Below are 17,605 nucleotides of genomic sequence, written 5' to 3'. Positions count from 1 at the left end.
GTGTGACTGGCCCAAGGTCACCCAGCAGCTGCATGTGGAGGAGCGGGGAAGCGAACCCGGTTCACCAGATTATGAGACTACCGCTCTTAACCACTATACCACACTGGAAGAGCTCAGTGGCATATATGGCAGAAAAGTGCAAAGTTCCAGAATTGGGCAACAAGCCTGACTGGAAAGGCAAGCACTGCCAGGGTCGACAGGCTTGTGGAAGGCCCAGAGCTCAGTAGATCTAGGGGTCTTACTTAACACGAGTCCAAGGTGTGATGCATCAGCAAAAAAAGCGAATGCCATTCTAGACTGCATAGTGTGCAGGTCAAGGGAAGCCACAGAACTGCTCTGTTCTGCCTCAGTCAGACCACACCTGGAATATTGTGTCCAGTTCTGGGTGCCACAATTTAAGAAGGATATCGACAAGCTGGAATGTGTGCAGAGGAGGGCAACCAAGATGGTCAAGGGTCTGGAAACCGAGCCTTATGAGGAGCGGTTGAAGGAGCTGGATATGCTCAGCCTGGAAAAGAGAAGACTGAGAGGATATAGGATAAGGTAAAGGTAAAGGGACCCCTGACCATTAGGTCCAGTCATGGCCGACTCTGGGGTTGCGGCGCTCATCTCGCTTTACTGGCCGAGGGAGCTGGCATATAGCTTCCGGGTCATGTGGCCAGCATGACTAAGCTGCTTCTTGTGAACCAGAGCAGTGCACAGTAACGCTGTTTACCTTCCTGCCAGAGCGGTACCTGTTTATCTACTTGCACTTTGACGAGCTTTCGAACTGCTAGGTTGGCAGGAGCAGGGACCGAGCAATGGGAGTTCACCCCATCGTGGGGATTCAAACTGCCGACCTTCTGATCGGCAAGTCCTAGGCTCTGTGGTTTAACCCACAGCGCCACCTGCGTCCCTTAGGATATAGGATAGTCACCTTCAAATATCTCAAGCGCTGTTACATGGAATAATAATAATAATAATAATAATAATTTATTATTTGTACCCCGCCCATCTGGCTGGGTTTCCCCAGCCACTCTGGGCGGCTTCCATAGAAAACCAAAAATACACTAAAATATCACAGATTAAAAACTTCCCTGAACAGGGCTGCCTTAAGATGTCTTCTGAATGTCAGGTAATTATTTATCGCTTTGACATCCGATGGGAGGGCGTTCCACAGGGCAGGCGCCACTACCGAGAAGGCCCTCTGCCTGGTTCCCTGTAGCTTTGCTTCTCGCAATGAGGGAACCGCCAGAAGGCCCTCGGCGCTGGACCTCAGCATCCGGGCAGAACGATGGGGGTGGAGACGCTCCTTCAGGTATACTGGGCCGAGGCCGTTTAGGGCTTTAAAGGTCAACACCAGCACTTTGAATTGTGCTCGGAAACGTACTGGGAGCCAATGTAGGTCTTTCAAGACCGGTGTTATGTGGTCTCGGCGGCCGCCCCCAGTCACCAGTCTAGCTGCCGCATTCTGGATTAGTTGTAGTTTCCGAGTCACCTTCAAAGGTAGCCCCACGTAGAGCGCATTGCAGTAGTCCAAGCGGGAGATAACCAGAGCATGCACCACTCTGGCGAGACAGTCCACGGGCAGGTAGGGTCTCAGCCTGCGTACCAGGTGGAGTTGGTAGACAGCTGCCCTGGACACAGAATTGACCTGCGCCTCCATGGACAGCTGTGAGTCCAAAATGACTCCCAGGCTGCGCACCTGGTCCTTCAGGGGCACAGTTACCCCATTCAGGACCAGGGAGTCCTCCACACCAGCCCGCCCCCTGTCCCCCAAAAACAGTACTTCTGTCTTGTCAGGATTCAACCTCAATCCATTAGCCGCCATCCATCCTCCAACTGCCTCCAGGCACTCACACAGGACCTTCACCGCCTTCACTGGTTCTGATTTGAAAGAGAGGTAGAGCTGGGTATCATCTGCATATTGATGGACACCCAGTCCAAACCCCCTGATGATCTCTCCCAGTGGCTTCATATAGATGTTAAAAAGCATGGGGGAGAGGACGGAACCCTGAGGCACCCCACAAGTGAGGGCCCAGGGGTCTGAACACTCATCCCCCACCACCACTTTCTGAACACGGCCCTGGAGGAAGGAGCGGAACCACTGCATAACAGTGCCCCCAGCTCCCAGCCCCTCTAGACAGTCCAGAAGGATGTTATGGTCGATTGTATCAAAGGCCGCTGAGAGATCCAGCAGAACTAGGAAACAGCTCTCACCTTTGTCCCTAGCCCACCGGAGATCATCAACCAGCGCGACCAAGGCAGTTTCAGTCCCATGATGAGGCCTGAATCCTGATTGGAAGGGATCCAAATGGTCCGCATCCTCCAGGCGTGCCTGGAGTTGTTCAGCAACCACGCGCTCAATCACCTTGCCCAAGAATGGAAGATTTGAGACTGGGCGATAGTTGGCCATACTGGCCGGGTCTAAAGATGTTTTTTTAAGAAGCGGTTTAATGACCGCTTCTTTCAGCGGATCTGGGAATGTTCCCTCACAGAGGGAAGCATTCACCACCCCGCAGAGCCCATCGCCCAGCCCTTCCCGGCTTGCTTTTATTAGCCAGGATGGGCAAGGATCAAGGAGACAGGTGGTTGGTTTCACGCGTCCAAGATGAAGCAAGCTCGTTTTTCTCCTGCTCTGGAATGCAGGACTCGAACCAAAGGCTTCAAGTTACAAGAAAGGAGATTCTAACTAAGCATGAGAAACTGGGAGGTTGTGGACTCTTCCTTCCTAATAATAATAATAATAATAATAATAATAATAATAATAATAATTTATTATTTATACCCTGCCCATCTGGCTGGGCTTCCCCAGCCACTCTGGGCGGGCTTCCAAAAAAAATATTAAAATACTGTAATACATCAAACATTAAAAGCTTCCCTAAACAGGGCTGCCTTCAGATGTCTTCTAAAAGTCTGGTGTTGTTATTCTCTTTGACGTCTGGTGGGAGGGCGTTCCACAGGGTGGGTGCCACTACCGAGAAGGCCCTCTGCCTGGTTCCCTGTAACCTCCCTTGGAGGTTTTTGGCTGGATGGCCCATCTTGCATGGATGCTTTACTTGAGATTCCTGCCTTTGCAGGGGGCTGGACTAGATGACCTTGGGGGAGGTCCTTTCCAACTCTACAATGATAGAGAATCTGCTTTGCATGCCGAAAATCCCAAGTTCGATCCCTGGCATCTCTCGCTGCTGCCAGTCAGAGCTGACAATATGTAGCTGGATGGGACCAATAACTATAACGCAGCTTCCTGTATATATATGTATGTCAGAGACCCTTAAAAGTCCTCCTGGGTCTGAAAGCGAGCTATCCCGCACCACAGGAGAAAAACACCCGAGAGGTGGGCTCCGTGGGTTGCCCGTGAAGCCGCCTGGCCCTTTAACTCCCCCCCCCCAACACCCCACCCGCGCGCGCCTCTTTCTCGCTCCATCGCCCCCCATCATCTTCGCAGGGACAGCAAGAGCCGCGTGGCTCGTCCGGGGAAGGAGGGAGAGAGAGAGGGAGGGAGGCAAAGCAAGGCAGAGACAGGAGGAGACGGCGAGGGAGGCTTTTTCTGGTGGGGGGTGACGCAGAGAGCTTTCTCTCCCTCCTCCGGTGGGTCTCTAACCCCCCCCCCCGCCTCCACAACAGACACACAGACACAGAGTGGCAGCCACGTCGAGAGCAGCGGCAGAGATGTCTTCGGAGAAAACAGGTGAAGGAAGGGTCTCTTAATAAAGGATGCTTCTGGTGGGGAAGGATCAGGCGGGGATCGGGCCCGCCTGGGTAGCTGGGTGCAAGGTGGGCGTTTGGCGGGGTTAGGGAGGGGGGGAAAGATCAGATCTGCATCAGAGGGAATGGCACATGAAGATTGTTTTTATATATATAGCATGTGCCATTCCCTCTGATGCAGATCTGATATATATATATATTGGGGATTTTTTTTGCACATGTGCCCATCAAGCTGTGTGTGGGAATTATCCCTCCGTGTGTGGTGCTGTCAGGAGGCGGTCGTGCAAATGCTGCGTGTTGTGCAGAATGGAAATATTCCAGTGCGATGTTCTGTCCACGAATGCAGCTTGCAGAGGAGAAATTTGAGAGGGCGAGGGAGCATGGGTCCGCTGTGAGGAGCGGAGCGCAGTCCTTGCGCGGGTGCCTGCCTGCAGAAGGCTTCTTCCTCTTGCAACCATGCCTGCCTATCACTCGGTTGCTGGGATTTGTGCTGCGAAGCTGTTGTGGAAAATGCCTGTGTGGTTGTGTTGACAGGTGTGCAAAGGAGGGGTGTAGAAGCTGAAGGTATCTGTGGATATGGCCTTTCCAAAGGCCAGGTTGTGCAGCCAGCTGGGGCTGTAGATGACATCAGTGCTGGTCCTGCTCAGAGTAACCCCATTGAAATGAATAAATACAGCTAACAAAGGCCCGTTAATTTCTGAGAAAAAGAGAGTTAGCCTCAACCATATGTGTGCGTGTGTATAATGTGCTTGCATGTATTTGGGGTTTTTTCTCCCTCAAACATGCACAGAAAGGAGGATATCTGATGTGCTGGACAGTTGGGTGAGCTTGTGCATTGATCAGATGTTTCCACAGAGGTCACCGGCACAGGTGGCGTGTGCAGTGGGTGAGGGATGCAAGATTCCATGTGCGAGGTGTGAGACTGTTTAGCAGGAGCGCTGTGCCCGGGGTAACTGTGTGCGCATCACTTTGTGATGTCATCTGTTATGTGTCTGGGTGTTCGGTGTGTGTGTGTGTATCATGCAGAGTGTGAAATGGGAGTTGGGATCCGGCAGGTACAGAGAGCAGAGGGATTTTGCCACTGATATGACACGACTTGACAAGCGGATCCGCTTCTGTTTATACTGCCTCGCCAAATATTGCCTTGAGGAATGTGCATCTGCATTTTCGCAGTGGAGAGAAGACTGTATTTATATATCGTTTGGGTTTTTTTAAGTGTGGGGGTACAATGGGATTTGAGGTGTGAGCCACACAGCATCTCTGTGTTAGTAGTGGTTTTGGGGTATGTCTGTTTGCTTAGGATTCGGCCTTTGGGGCAGGGGGTGTAGAGGTCTCTGTGGGTCCCAGTGTTTGTGTACATTGTTCATCCAGAGGCAGAACAAGGGTGCCCTCCAGATACTGGACTCGGGCTGCCACCAACGCAATCCAACATGGCAAATGGGCGACATCTAAAGAAGGGCTTTCCTTTGATATAGAAGGAACGGCTTGGGCATTTAAGGAGTGGCTCAAGTGCATCCAGAATTCATAAGACTATCTAAAGCACTTTCCTTCATTGTCACTCTACTTGCATTTAAGAAAAGGAAGGGATGTTGTATGAACCTTTGGTCAATCAGATAGAACCATAGAACTGTAGATTTGGAAGGGACCACGAGGGTCATCTAGTCCAACCCCCGGCAATGCAGGAATCTTTTTGCCCAACGTGGGACTTGAACCCACAACCCTGAGTTTAAGGGTCTCATGCTCTACCAGCTGAGCTGTCAGAACTCAGTTCTCTCAAGATTCTTCCTTTTTCGTTGTTGTTGTTTAGTCGTGTCCGACTCTTCATGACCCCATGGACCAGAGCACGCCAGGCACTCCTGTCTTCCACTGCTTCCCTCAGTTTGGTCAAACTCATGCTGGTAGCTTCAAGAACACTGCCCAACCATCTCGTCCTCTGTCGTCCCCTTCTCCTTGCGCCCTCCATCTTTCCCAAGATCAGGGTCTTTTCCAGGGAGTCTTCTCTTCTCATGAGGTGGCCAAAGTACTGGAGCCTCAGCTTCAGGATCTGTCCTTCCAGTGAGCACTCAGGGCTGATTTCCTTCAGAATGGAGAGGTTTGATCTTCTTGCAGTCCATGGGACTCTCAAGAGTCTCCTCCAGCACCTTACTTGCCAATATCACTCACTCACACTCACACACACACACACACACTCCGTGCACCACTATCATGTAAACATAGCTCCCTCTGTCCTTTGCATTTCCCCATCATTTGCAAAGGAAGTCGGACCACAACCTCCAAAACAAAAATTCTCTGACACAGCTTTTGCATGTTCTTTTATCCTGTCACAAATGATCTGATACCAGGAGCCTGGGGCCTGGGGCTGAATGTGCCCCTCCACGCCTCTCTACTTGGCCCTCAGAATTCTCCATAGGCCACACACCTCTCCTCAGCCACATCCCTCACTTGCCCTACTTCACAGTATCCGGGAGTGCTTTGTCTGGAAGGTGCTCTTGATCTTGGATAATGGCTTTTGTTTGCCGAAATCAGAGCTTTCCAAACTGTGTCGCGACACATTAGTGTATCGGCTGCAGTTGTGTCGTGTGAACGCTGCGCGCGCTCCTCCCAGGGCTGGAAAGGGTTTTAGTTTAACCTCCGGTTTGCTAGTAAAACTGAATTACTGTGTCGCGAAATAATGCGTATCTAAAAAGTGTGTCCCCCAACATGGAAAGCTCTGGCCTGGATGGAAATTAGCCCACTGTACAATGGTAAAATTCGCATTCCTTCCTCCACGCGTTTCTGCCTCTGGCCTTGTCAGCTATAGGAATGTGGGCCCCAGAAAGTTACCCAGAAGGGAGAGTGGCTTCTGGAGTGAAAAATGTTCCCCATTCCTGCCATATACCACAAACGCCATACATTTAAAGCTCGTTCAGTGCTCGCTCAGCATCCTTAACAAATTACAGGTCCCAGTATTCTCTGGGAGAAGGCATGCTTAAAATGTGCGATGGGTGTGTTTTATATGCATGGTGCCTACACACACATACACACACCTGTCAGTACTAACACAAAGCCCATAATCAATGCAAACAGAGCACAACAGAAATCCAACACACCACATCCTAGTATACAAATGTATTTCATTCATGTTGCACCTATGCAGCCCACGACACCATACACAAACACATGGGCATGGACACGCACAAGTATTTTCCACAACTGTTCCTGAACTTGCAGGTGCACACATGCAGCAGGCAGAAGCTGAAACTTCCACAGAGACACACTCATTGCTGCCACTCCAAAGGGGCTCCTTAAGGAATCCCTTCTGTTTTATGCCCCACAGAACTAAAATACCCTTACGGGAACTAACGAGGCAATTTAACATACTTACAAAGGATGCCAGCCTGTTTGAACATGCGCATCATTCCAGGACAACATGCCAGGGTCACGTGGGTGGTTTTATGGACCCCTACGTGACCCTACGTCCCACACTTACACAACAGTGTGTAGGAAATTTGCAACCGGGCACTATACTGCCAACCTGGGTGTGGGGGACCTTAGGCTTTGGAGCTGAATGTGGTCCTCCAGGGCTCTCCATCAGCTGCTTGGAGATTTCCTGAGGACAATCCCACACTCCGCCAGCCCTGCCTTGCACCTTCCTTGAGAGTTTTTGCCTGGCTGGAATAGGTCCTTGAACTCTGACAATGGCCCTTGCTTGTCTGGGTGGAGGGACAGAGAAAAACATGTGTGTCTAAGTGTGCGGTGTGTAGTAACTACACTCCTGTAGGAAGGTAAACTTATTGCTCCACCCATTTTTGCCCCTGGCCCTGCCCACCGCTGTCATGTGGCCCTCAGAAGCCTGGCCAGAAGTGAATGTGGCCCTCGCGTTGCAAAAGATTCCCAGCCCCAATTTACCTCATGGCCTTCTATAGCCTTCCTTTCTCCCACATACATACACACTCTGCTCTTTCCTGTTTGCATACATATATGTATGCGCTCTATGTGGGGCTACCTTTGAAGGTAACCCAGAAACTACAACTAATCCAGAATGTGGCAGCTAGACCACATAAGAGTGGCCGCCGGGACCACATAACACCGGTCTTGAAACATTGGCTCCCAGTATGTTTCCGAGCACAATTCAAAGTGTTGGTGCTGACCTTTAAAGCCCTAAACAGCCTCTGCCCAGTATATCTGAAGGAGCGTCTCCACCCCCATCGTTCTACCCGGACACTCAGGTCCACTGCCGAGGGCCTTCTGGTGGTTCCCTCGGTGTGAGAAGCCAAGTTACAGGGAACCAGGCAGAGGGCCTTCTCGGTAGCGGCACCCGCCCTGTGGAACGCCCTCGCACCATATGTCAAGGAAAAAAATAACTACTGTACCAGACTTTTAGAAGACATCTGAAGGCAGCCCTGTTTAGGGAAGCTTTTAATGTTTGATGCATTACTGTATTTTAATATTTTGTTGGAAGCCACCCAGAGTGGCTGGGGAAGCCCAGCCAGATGGGCGGGGTATAAATAAAAATTATTTTTTATTATTATTATTATTATTATTATTATTATTATTATTATTATTATTATTAGCACACCAAACCCTCCAACATTTATCTGATGAAAATAGTTCCTATTCCATTATTATTATTATTATTATTATTATTATTATTATTATTATCTTCATTATTATTATATTACCCTGCCCATTTGACTGGGTTGCCCCAGCCACTCTAGGTGGCTTCCATCGTATATAAAAGCATAATAAAACTATACAGGGCTGCCTTCAGAAGTCTTCTAAAGGCTGTATAGTTTCTTATCTCCTTGGCTCGAGAGTTGCACACTCTCCAACATTTCTCCGATGAAAACAGGGACATCCTAAGGAAAAGCGGGACATTCCGGGATCAAAAAAGAAACCAGGGTGGCTTCTGTAAATCTGGGGCTGTCCCTGGAAAATATGGACATTGAAGGATGTGTGCACACCCATTTTTCTGAGACTAGTGCATTATAGCAGCTGAGACAAAGAATTGCATGCTTGGGAGTCCCCAATTCAGACGTCACCTCTTGGCCACTGACTCACCAAGGCTGCCATCTTATACGCATTTAATGTTAAACTCTCCCACTGAGCTCAAAGGGACTTACTTCTGAATCCTAAGATTATACGCCAGGGGGGCTTTAAGCAAAACCGATCTCTCCGCCTCGCCTCCAGAGACATAGGAATGGTATTAGCCTACCTTGCACCGCTGTTGTAAGCACCGCTGAACGTTTAGGAAGAGGCCTAGGCCAATACAAAGGGCTTAATTCCACCAAAGTTAAGCACTTCAGCCCATCGATTGTACGGCAAGACGCTTCGGCACGTGCCCGCCGCTCTAATTGGAATCAATACGGCTTAGAAGAGCTTAACATTTCCTGGATCATGCCCCTTGTACTATTATTGCTCATTACGGATTGACGGATGAGATATTCGGAAACAGGGTGGGGGAGAACGGGTGGCTTTGTTTGCTAATGGCTTCGGTCCTGAAGGGAATGCGAGGTTAATAAAAAAGACCTCGTCCTTTGCTGGCCCTGAAATGTTAGCAGCCATTGAGCTGTTATGGCCCATTTAACCTTTACGAATTTTTGGGAATCTTACAAGCCAGTTTAAGGGAGCTGGGCATGTTTAGCCTGGAGAAGAGGAGGTTAAGGGGTGATATGATAGCCATGTTCAAATATATAAAAGGATGTCACATAGAGGAGGGAGAAAGGTTGTTTTCTGCTGCTCCAGAGAAGCGGACACGGAGCAATGGATCCAAACTACAAGAAAGAAGATTCCACCTAAACATTAGGAAGAACTTCCTGACAGTAAGAGCTGTTCGACAGTGGAATTTGCTGCCAAGGAGTGTGGTGGAGTCTCCTTCTTTGGAGGTCTTTAAGCAGAGGCTTGACAACCATATGTCAGGAGTGCTCTGATGGTGTTTCCTGCTTGGCAGGGGGTTGGACTCGATGGCCCTTGTGGTCTCTTCCAACTCTATGATTCTATGATCCTCGCCATCACAACCAGCCTGCCTGGGAGAGGGATGCTCTCGGTTTTAAAGGCCAGTAACTGATGCCGAGGGAGAAAATGACCTGCCTAGGTTGTGTGGGGGCCGAGACCGGGCATCTGAATCCCAACAAACCTCTCCATGTGCCTTTTGTAATCCACTCACTCATTCATCTTACAACCTTCCCCCCCACCCCATTTCTCTCCCCCCCCCCCCCAGGACACTTCTTCCTTCTCCCTCTATAAATAGATAGCAGGCAGGCACAAACAAAGTGACCTAAAAAACCCATAACGGGAATTTGTTCACCCTCTGGAGGGATGGCCTACTTTGGAGAGGGTGTGTGCATGTGTGTGTGTGAGAGAGAGCATGAATAAAGATCTATTTTGTGTGCTCTGTGTGTAGAGAGGGCAGTTGTATGACCCCCAAAGTGGATCATATATATTTAGCACACGCGAAAACTGTCAGTGTACAATTGTGTGTCGGTGTGTGTAGGTATGTGTTGTGTACCTGCCCTCCTTTTTGGACCGCCTCTCTAAAAGATGCCAGGGGTGGCCTTTGAGGGGGCGGGCGGGGAACAAACAAACAAACAAACACATCGCCAACGTAATTTAATGCAGAACTGCTATTTGAAGGGAAAGGGCAGCTGGACAAAAATACCCAGAGCGTAATGACTGGTTAGGGATGTGGATGCGGCCGCAGGGCCAGCCTGTGATTCAGCGACGTGAGGCAGCTGCCTCAGGTGGCTGGTTTTGGGATGCTGTTAAATAGGGCAGCAAATTGCTGGAGATCTCGTTTGTCATTCTGTTGGTAGTTCCTAGGTTTCTAGGGCAGGGGGGGGGATTTTTCTCAGCCTGAGGGCCGAATTCCCTTCTGGCCAACTCTCTGAGGGCCACATGTCAATGCTGGGTGGGTCTAGAAACAGAAGTGAGTTTTTAGCCAAAGTGTTCAGTAGATTTCCGCTTGCACAATTGTCATCATCTTCCTCTCTTCTCTCTTGCGCCATTGGCCCATCTATCTCAGTACTGCCTGCACTGTTTGGCAGCAGCTCTCTAGGGTTTCAGAAGGGGGGCACTCTCAGCCCCACCTGGAGATGAATCTGGGGCCTTCTGCATTCAAATCAGATGCTCTGCTACTGAACTACAGCTCTGTTCTGAACCTCAGGCCCAAAGGAGGGCTTGGGTGCAGGGATACCAAAGAAGGATCTCAAATGTGTCATGAAGAATTAAAGAAGATGTTGGAAATATCAATAATAAAAAAACCAGAGATATATCTCCTTGGATTGATTGGGGAAGAGATACCATGGGGGGGGGGACAGAATCTTCTTATATGCAAGTACAGCAGCTAGTGATTGCTGCTAAGCGGAAGTCACAAACTCTACCCTTAAGGAAGGAATGGATTTGTAAACTAAATGAATACTTAGCTCTGGCAAAATTAACAGCTATTATAAGAAGAAACCAATCGAATCAAAAATTAAAAAGGGAGTGGGAATGTTTTGATGAATATATGGTAAAATATTGCTCAAAAAAAAGAAGAAGATATGCCTAGATTAAAATGTAAAGTATCTGAGGGAAGGTAAATCAGTAAGGAAAGATAATAAGAATATATAGTAGATTTGAGAAGATTGTAAATGCAAATATAAATGTAATCTCAGAATGTAGAGGAAATCGAGTGGGGGGGAGGGACAAAAGAATATTAGGTTTGATTGATGGATAGATGGGGGGATGGGGAGGATGTGGTGATGGCTTTGGTTTATTTATATTGTGAGGTAATATGGAAAAAACAAAAAAAAATTGTATGGGGGGGGAATGTATCAGAATGATCAGTTCTAGTGCTTTATTAAAGAAAGGCCTAGACGTTCTTTAATAGCAAAGCAGCCTGCCAAGTCCCTCAGCTTTTATAGATGTGGGGCAGACACATATTATAGATGTGGGGCAGACAAGGGGATGGCTTGTCCGTGCCCAAGCAAACATTCATACCGTACATTCTTTATACACAAAGCAGCATATGTCATTTTGGCCAGGTACTTCTCATCGCTTCACCTGAGCAGATGAGGGCATAGGTGGCAAATACCCAAATCTTACAGATAGCGCCCCTTTCTGGGCACAGAGCCCAGCACCTCAAGCCCCCAGATAAGGATAAAGCAAGCCGATTAGCTGATATAAAAGCTACAACAACTACCATTTACCGTAATCATGGGGATATACCGACTACCAAGATGGTGTTTGCAGAGCTTCCGGAACAGCTCAACACAAGCCCTTCCTTATAAAGTTCTCACTGATTTTCAGTGGTGCTAGTTTCTGAATAAAATGCTCTTAGAACATGTGCTGCAAATAAGATTTCAAGGCCACAGGCTGCAGCAAGTATCACACATATGGACTGAAACAGGAAGACTGTCAGTCATGATTTTATGTTTCTGTCAAAGAGAACAAGAATGGTGACAACATCATATTCTCTCCCCCCCCCTTTTTAAAGGAGGGTGCCTAAAATTCCTTTTAGTTTCTAATTGCAATTTTCCTTTCTAAGCCAATGAGGGGTGCGTTGTTGTTGCTTTTTAAAAAGTTATTGGGCCAAGGTTGTCAGTGCCAGATAATACCCTTTTAAAAGCACATTAGAATTTAACATGTCGACAAAGGTGTGCCAGAACACCCATAAAATAGCAGGCAATGAGCCAGATTAATCCTCAAAGGCACCGGAAGCGACATTATTGTGCTGAAGAGCAAGTTGCCGTTGTGATCAACGGAAGCATAAATGCGCGTTGAAGGCACGATTAAGGTCCCCTGTTTGCTATATTAAGCTGAATCAGATTAACCTCCTCATTAAGGGGAAACTGTGCCGTGGAATACTTTAGGTGCAGCTGAGTAAATGGTGCTGTTAGTCAGGAAATAAGCTGAGCTTGACACAAAGTAGTGAGCTGGTGGGCAAAAAATGGAATATACAAACTGAAGGGAACGTAGGCAGCACAGCACTCCATCCTAAAATCTAACAATACAGAGTGATCATATCATACTGACAGACACACACTCATATATATGTGGCAAGCAAAGTTAATGCAGCCAGCGCTCTGGAAAGAGCCACAAATAAGTTTAATAACTAATAATAACAATAGTAATAATAATGAGAAAACAACAAAGGATTAGTGAGAGCCAGGGGTGGTGTAATTTTTAGAGTGTCAGGCAAGGGCCTGGGACCAGGGTCCAAACCTCTGCTTTGCTCAGCCATGAAACTCACTGGGTTAATCATAAGAGCCAGTCAGAATCTCTCAGCCTCAAGGATAAAATGCGGAGGAAGAGAACCATGTTTTTCCCCTTGAGTTGGAGATATCCAGTGGTACCTTGGGTTAAGTACTTACCGTATTTTTTGCACCATAACATTCCCTTTTTTCCTCCTAAAAAGTAAGGGAAAATGTCTGTGCGTGTTATGGAGGGAATGCCTACGGGTGGCATGCCTACGGATTTTCCTCCTCTAAAAACTACGTGCGTGTTATGGTCGGGTGCATGTTATAGAGCGAAAAATACGGTAATTCGTTCCGGAGGTCTGTTCTTAACCTGAAACTGTTCTTAACCTGAAGCACCACTTTAGCTAATGGGGCCTCCTGCTGCTGCCGTGCCGCTGCTTCACGATTTCTGTTCTTATCCTGAAGCAAAGTTCTTAACCCGAGGTAATATTTCTGGGTTAGCACTCTGTAACCTGAAGCGTATGTAACCTGAAGCGTATGTAACCCGAGGTACCACTGTAAATGTAATCAATATGTCACTCTAATGTGGCACGGAGCTGGTGCCACAGGTCAGTCTGGCTGCAGTGCTCAGGAGCAATGGCCACAGGGGCTGCCACTGCAACCCCCACTCCCAGTATCTGCCCCCTGCCTAACAGAAGGGACGGCCCTGCCTCAATGCCACTATCCTATTTTCACCTCGTTGGCCCATCTCCCTGCTCCTTTCGGGCGAAGCAGGTGACAGAGCGTGGATTTAGGCCCTGTGTAGATGTTGGTAACTTACTTGCTTCTTGCACAGGGTTCTATACGGCTCCCTGGCAGGACTCTTAGCACGGGCCTGCAGCAGGGTTCCTTTTCGATCAAGGGGAAAGAGGTAAGGGAGAGATTGCCGTGCATTTAGGGGCTCAGGTAATTTACTGGGCTTGATATGACCGCGAGGAGCCACCTCGCCCGAGAGCACGGGGAGAATTCAGGCCAGGAACTGTGGGCTGGAACACATTAGTGTGCTGCCAGAGGAACAGCGAACATGTTGGAGGGATGTAATTGTAGGTTCTTGCAGGACCAAAGTACCCACCCACAGACCCTGCTGAGTCTTTGTGTGATTTGTTGCTCCAGTTTTGCTTCTTTCCAATCAGCCTGTGCCGCAGCTGGGCATTCCTGCAGCATCTCTGCATGGGATGTGAACTCATCATCCAACTCTTCCTGATAGAGGCACGCTGACTCTCAGGGGAGGCTGCTTGCTGCATCTCTGCATGCGTCGCCGTGCTGGGCCTTGCCTCCTTTCAGTCAGAAAGCACACCCTTAGTCCATAGGTGTCAGCTTACACATTTGAAAATAAGGGACCAGCAGCCTCGAAAATAAGGGATCAGCAGCCAAAATAAGGGATTTTGCTTAGCTTATGAGTTCCATCGGCCCTTCCCCGCCCGAGAGGGAGGGAGAGAGATTCTTGCCCATGCCGCCTGCGAGCCCGGCATGAGGCGGTTGCGGCGGTGCCACAGCCACTGAAGTGCCGCCCTTCTGCGTCCCTCCCCATCCCCTCCTCTTCCTCCTCCCTCAGACCGCCTCCTCAGCCGCCTCCGGCTTCCCCTGGCAGTGCGGCGGAAGTCTTGCAAGAGAGGGGCTGCCTGTCCGCCCGTCGCCACCCGACTCCTCATGACGCGCCCCTGAGGGGGAAAAGGGAGAGACGGAGACGCGGCAGCTCGTGCGTGCGCTCTCTCTTGTGGTGGAGGACCCCGAGCCGCTGCTTCCCTCCCGAGCATGAAACGCGGGATTTAAGGGACATCATCAATCCGGGACAGCAGCGGGACACAGCGCTGGGATAAGGGAGTTTCCCGCCAAATGAGGGACGGTTGACAGCTATGCCTTAGTCACATGCAGACTCAGGGGATGGGCTCCTCTGGCGCCCATATCATTCTTAGATTTATACGTCAATAACTTTCTGCAGTTTTATCCCTGTGACAACCTTGTGAGGTTATCTTAGGCTGAGGGATAGTAATTGGCCCCAAGTCACCTTGTTAGCTTAGGAATTTGAACATAGGCCTCCCCAGTTTTAATCTGACCCCCTAACATAGAGATTGAGAACCTGTGGGCCCTTTAGATGTCGCTGGACTACAACTGCCACCATGCCTGCCCATTGGCCATGCTGGCTGAGGCCTGATGGGAGCTGGAGTCCAGCAGCACCTGAAGGGTTAGACCCTGCGACACACACCCTTCCCCCGCTCTAATGGCAACCACACCATGCTGCGAGACCGCGATAATGAAAAGTCACAATGAGTGCTCACGTTGCTCATTTGCAATTTAATTGGGAATGTATTGTTATAGGGGTTTTTTCAGCGGGTGAGGCTAAAACCTATAAATTAATAAATGGTAGGATTTTGCATACAGTGGTACCTCGGGTTAAGTACTTAATTCGTTCCGGAGGTCCGTACTTAACCTGAAACTGTTCTTAACCTGAAGCACCACTTTAGCTAATGGGGCCTCCTGCTGCTGCCGCACTGCTGGAGCACAATTTCTGTTCTCATCCTGAAGCAAAGTTCTTAACCTGAAGCACTATTTCTGGGTTAGCGGAGTCTGTAACCTGAAGCATATGTAACCTGAAGCGTATGTTACCCGAGGTACCACTGTATTTAGGATGTGAAGGGAGAAATACCAGCTGCATAGGAATTCCTGGGTTAGCCTATGTAAAAGGACCCGGCTGAGCTAGGGCCATTAAGAAACAATTGAGGGCCTTTGAGGGCCATTGGCAATGGACAGAGACAGGGGTTTGGAAGATTGCCTGGGGTCACTGTACGTTTGAGGTGACAGGGAAAGGGAGTGTCGTAGCCAATGTTGCTGGGTAGAAGAAGGAAAGAAGGCTGGGACCAATCTTTGGGCAGGCTGGCTGCAGAGCTGACTGGGAGAGATGTCTTGGACTCTAGGGATGCTCTCTTGAAAGAGCCATGATAGTAAGATAAGGACTCCCTCCATGCAAACTGAAGGTGTAAATAGGCGGATACAGTGGTACCTCAGGTTACAAACGCCTCGGGTTACAAACACTTCGGGTTACAAACTCCACTAACCTAGAAGTAGTACCTTGGGTTGAGAACTTTGCCCCAGGATAAGAACAGAAATCGTGGCGCAGCGGGAGGCCCCATTAGCAAAATCGTGTCTCAGGTTAAGAAGAGCTTCAGGTTAAAACGGACCTCCGGAACGAATTAAGTTTGTAAACCAAGGTACCACTGTACACCATATTTCTTAAACTTATGACAGTCTCCATCATGTCTTCCACTCTCTCCTGTGGGGATGCCTGGAACCCCGTGAGCTTTTGCCACCGCTCGGCAGAGAGAGACAGAGGCACCCGACTTTTGTGACAGTACCCAGCAAGCGTCGGCTGTTCCACGTGGTACAAGCCCTTCCCGACACCTTGTCCCACAAAATCCCTTCCCCGCTCCTGAGCTCTGAAACGGTGTGTCCGAAATGGTGTGTCCTCGCTGTTGAGTCTCTCGCTGGTCAGGGGATGAGTGCTCCCTTCTTGTCTGCGCCAGAGAAAAAGGCTGTTATCATGAGGGAGCCCGTAGGCCACACACCACATGGCTGGGCATCCCTGTTTCTCTCCCCTTGGCCTGGATTCTGAGCCAGCCCAAGACAATTTGCTGCCTGAGGCAAAGGATAAAACTGCCCTCCTGCACATCTCACCCACATTGCTTGGACAGAAGCTGACTGGCAGTTCAGTGCCGGCAATTGGACTGCATATACACCATGCATTTAGACCACGCACCCCTCAAATAATCGTAGAAACTGTAGTAGGCCTAGCTACAATCCCAGCAGCCTTAACAGACTACAGTTCCCAGGATGTGTGTGTGTGTGTGTGTGTGTGTGTGTGTGCGCCCGCGTGCACGCATGCAGGCCATTAGATAGCATTATCCAGCGCACTTGAGAGCAATAGTGCTGTTTAGTGGGTGCATGGAAGGCCTGTGGAACATGTCGCTCTGATCTCCAATGGAGGAAAGTGGCCTCGGCACTGAGGAGGAAGGGTTGGAGAAGCTACCACCCTTGAATACGCTGCCTGAGGTGGTTTGCCTTGCCCTGCCTGGCTTGACTCTGGAATAAACAGCCGTGGGGAATGTTAGGCAAACAATGGCTCTTTGTGCAGCTAGGACAGTTGTCTCCTTCAGGATCACTGCCGGGGCGGGCGGGCGAGGCAGAGCGCTGATACCAGGCGGCTGTTGACAAATCCCACATGTTTTTGGGGCCAGGGCCAGGCTGCAAGTGTTGAAGAGTGGGCTCTCCAGGCACAGAAGGACAATGGGCTCCACAGCTGCAGCCAAGAAGGGTTGAGCTGCCAGCACTGTGGATGCTGAAACCTTAAAGTTCAACAGTCAGGCTCCTAACTTTTATACCAGGCCTGGCCCGTCCAGAGGTTTCATATTGCCTTTTGGAAGAGAGTTATTCTGAGGCCTTATCATGAGGCGCACCGAACTCATGCGCAGAAGGGCCACAGCTCAGTGGCAGGGCTTCTGTTTGCATGCAGAAGGCCAGGCCTCAGCTTCAGTCCCTAGCATCTCCAAGCAGGATTAGAAAAGGCTCACTGTCTGGACAAATTCATAGAGGATAAGGCTATCTCCATGGCGACTGGCTACAGGCATCTGGTTGGCCACTGTGAGAACAGGTTTCTGGACTAAATGGGCTGCTGGCTCTTCCTAGGCCCTTATGAAGCCATGGAGAGCTGCCGCTAGTGGTTGCCAAAC

The 17,605-nt window shown here is 49.5% G+C and overlaps 3 protein-coding genes across 4 annotated transcripts in view; all 3 read left to right on the top strand.

Annotated features, from left to right (window-relative positions):
• The window catches only part of LOC310756702 (carnitine O-acetyltransferase-like), a 165,320-nt gene that overhangs the window by 50,391 nt on the left and 97,324 nt on the right, over positions 1 to 17,605 (top strand). The window lies entirely within an intron of this gene.
• Positions 1 to 17,605, top strand: part of LOC310756939 (uncharacterized protein) — an 86,873-nt gene that overhangs the window by 6,467 nt on the left and 62,801 nt on the right. The gene's annotated exons all lie outside the window — the stretch shown is intronic.
• Positions 3,381 to 17,605, top strand: part of PRRT1 (proline rich transmembrane protein 1) — a 28,538-nt gene continuing 14,313 nt past the window's right edge. The window contains exon 1 of one of the 2 annotated variants that reach the window (XM_083602417.1): positions 3,381 to 3,670. In XM_083602417.1, the coding sequence (XP_083458543.1) occupies positions 3,652 to 3,670 (19 nt within the window). In that variant the 5' untranslated portion in view covers positions 3,381 to 3,651. The remainder of the gene's footprint in view (positions 3,671 to 17,605) is intronic. The other variant, XM_083602416.1, reaches the window with a different exon arrangement.

The sequence above is a fragment of the Podarcis filfolensis genome (genome assembly GCF_964270895.1).
Source record: "Podarcis filfolensis genome assembly, chromosome: 2".
NCBI lineage: Eukaryota > Metazoa > Chordata > Lepidosauria > Squamata > Lacertidae > Podarcis > Podarcis filfolensis.
Note: the sequence above shows the minus strand (reverse complement) of the source record. Positions and strands in the feature narration are given on the sequence as shown.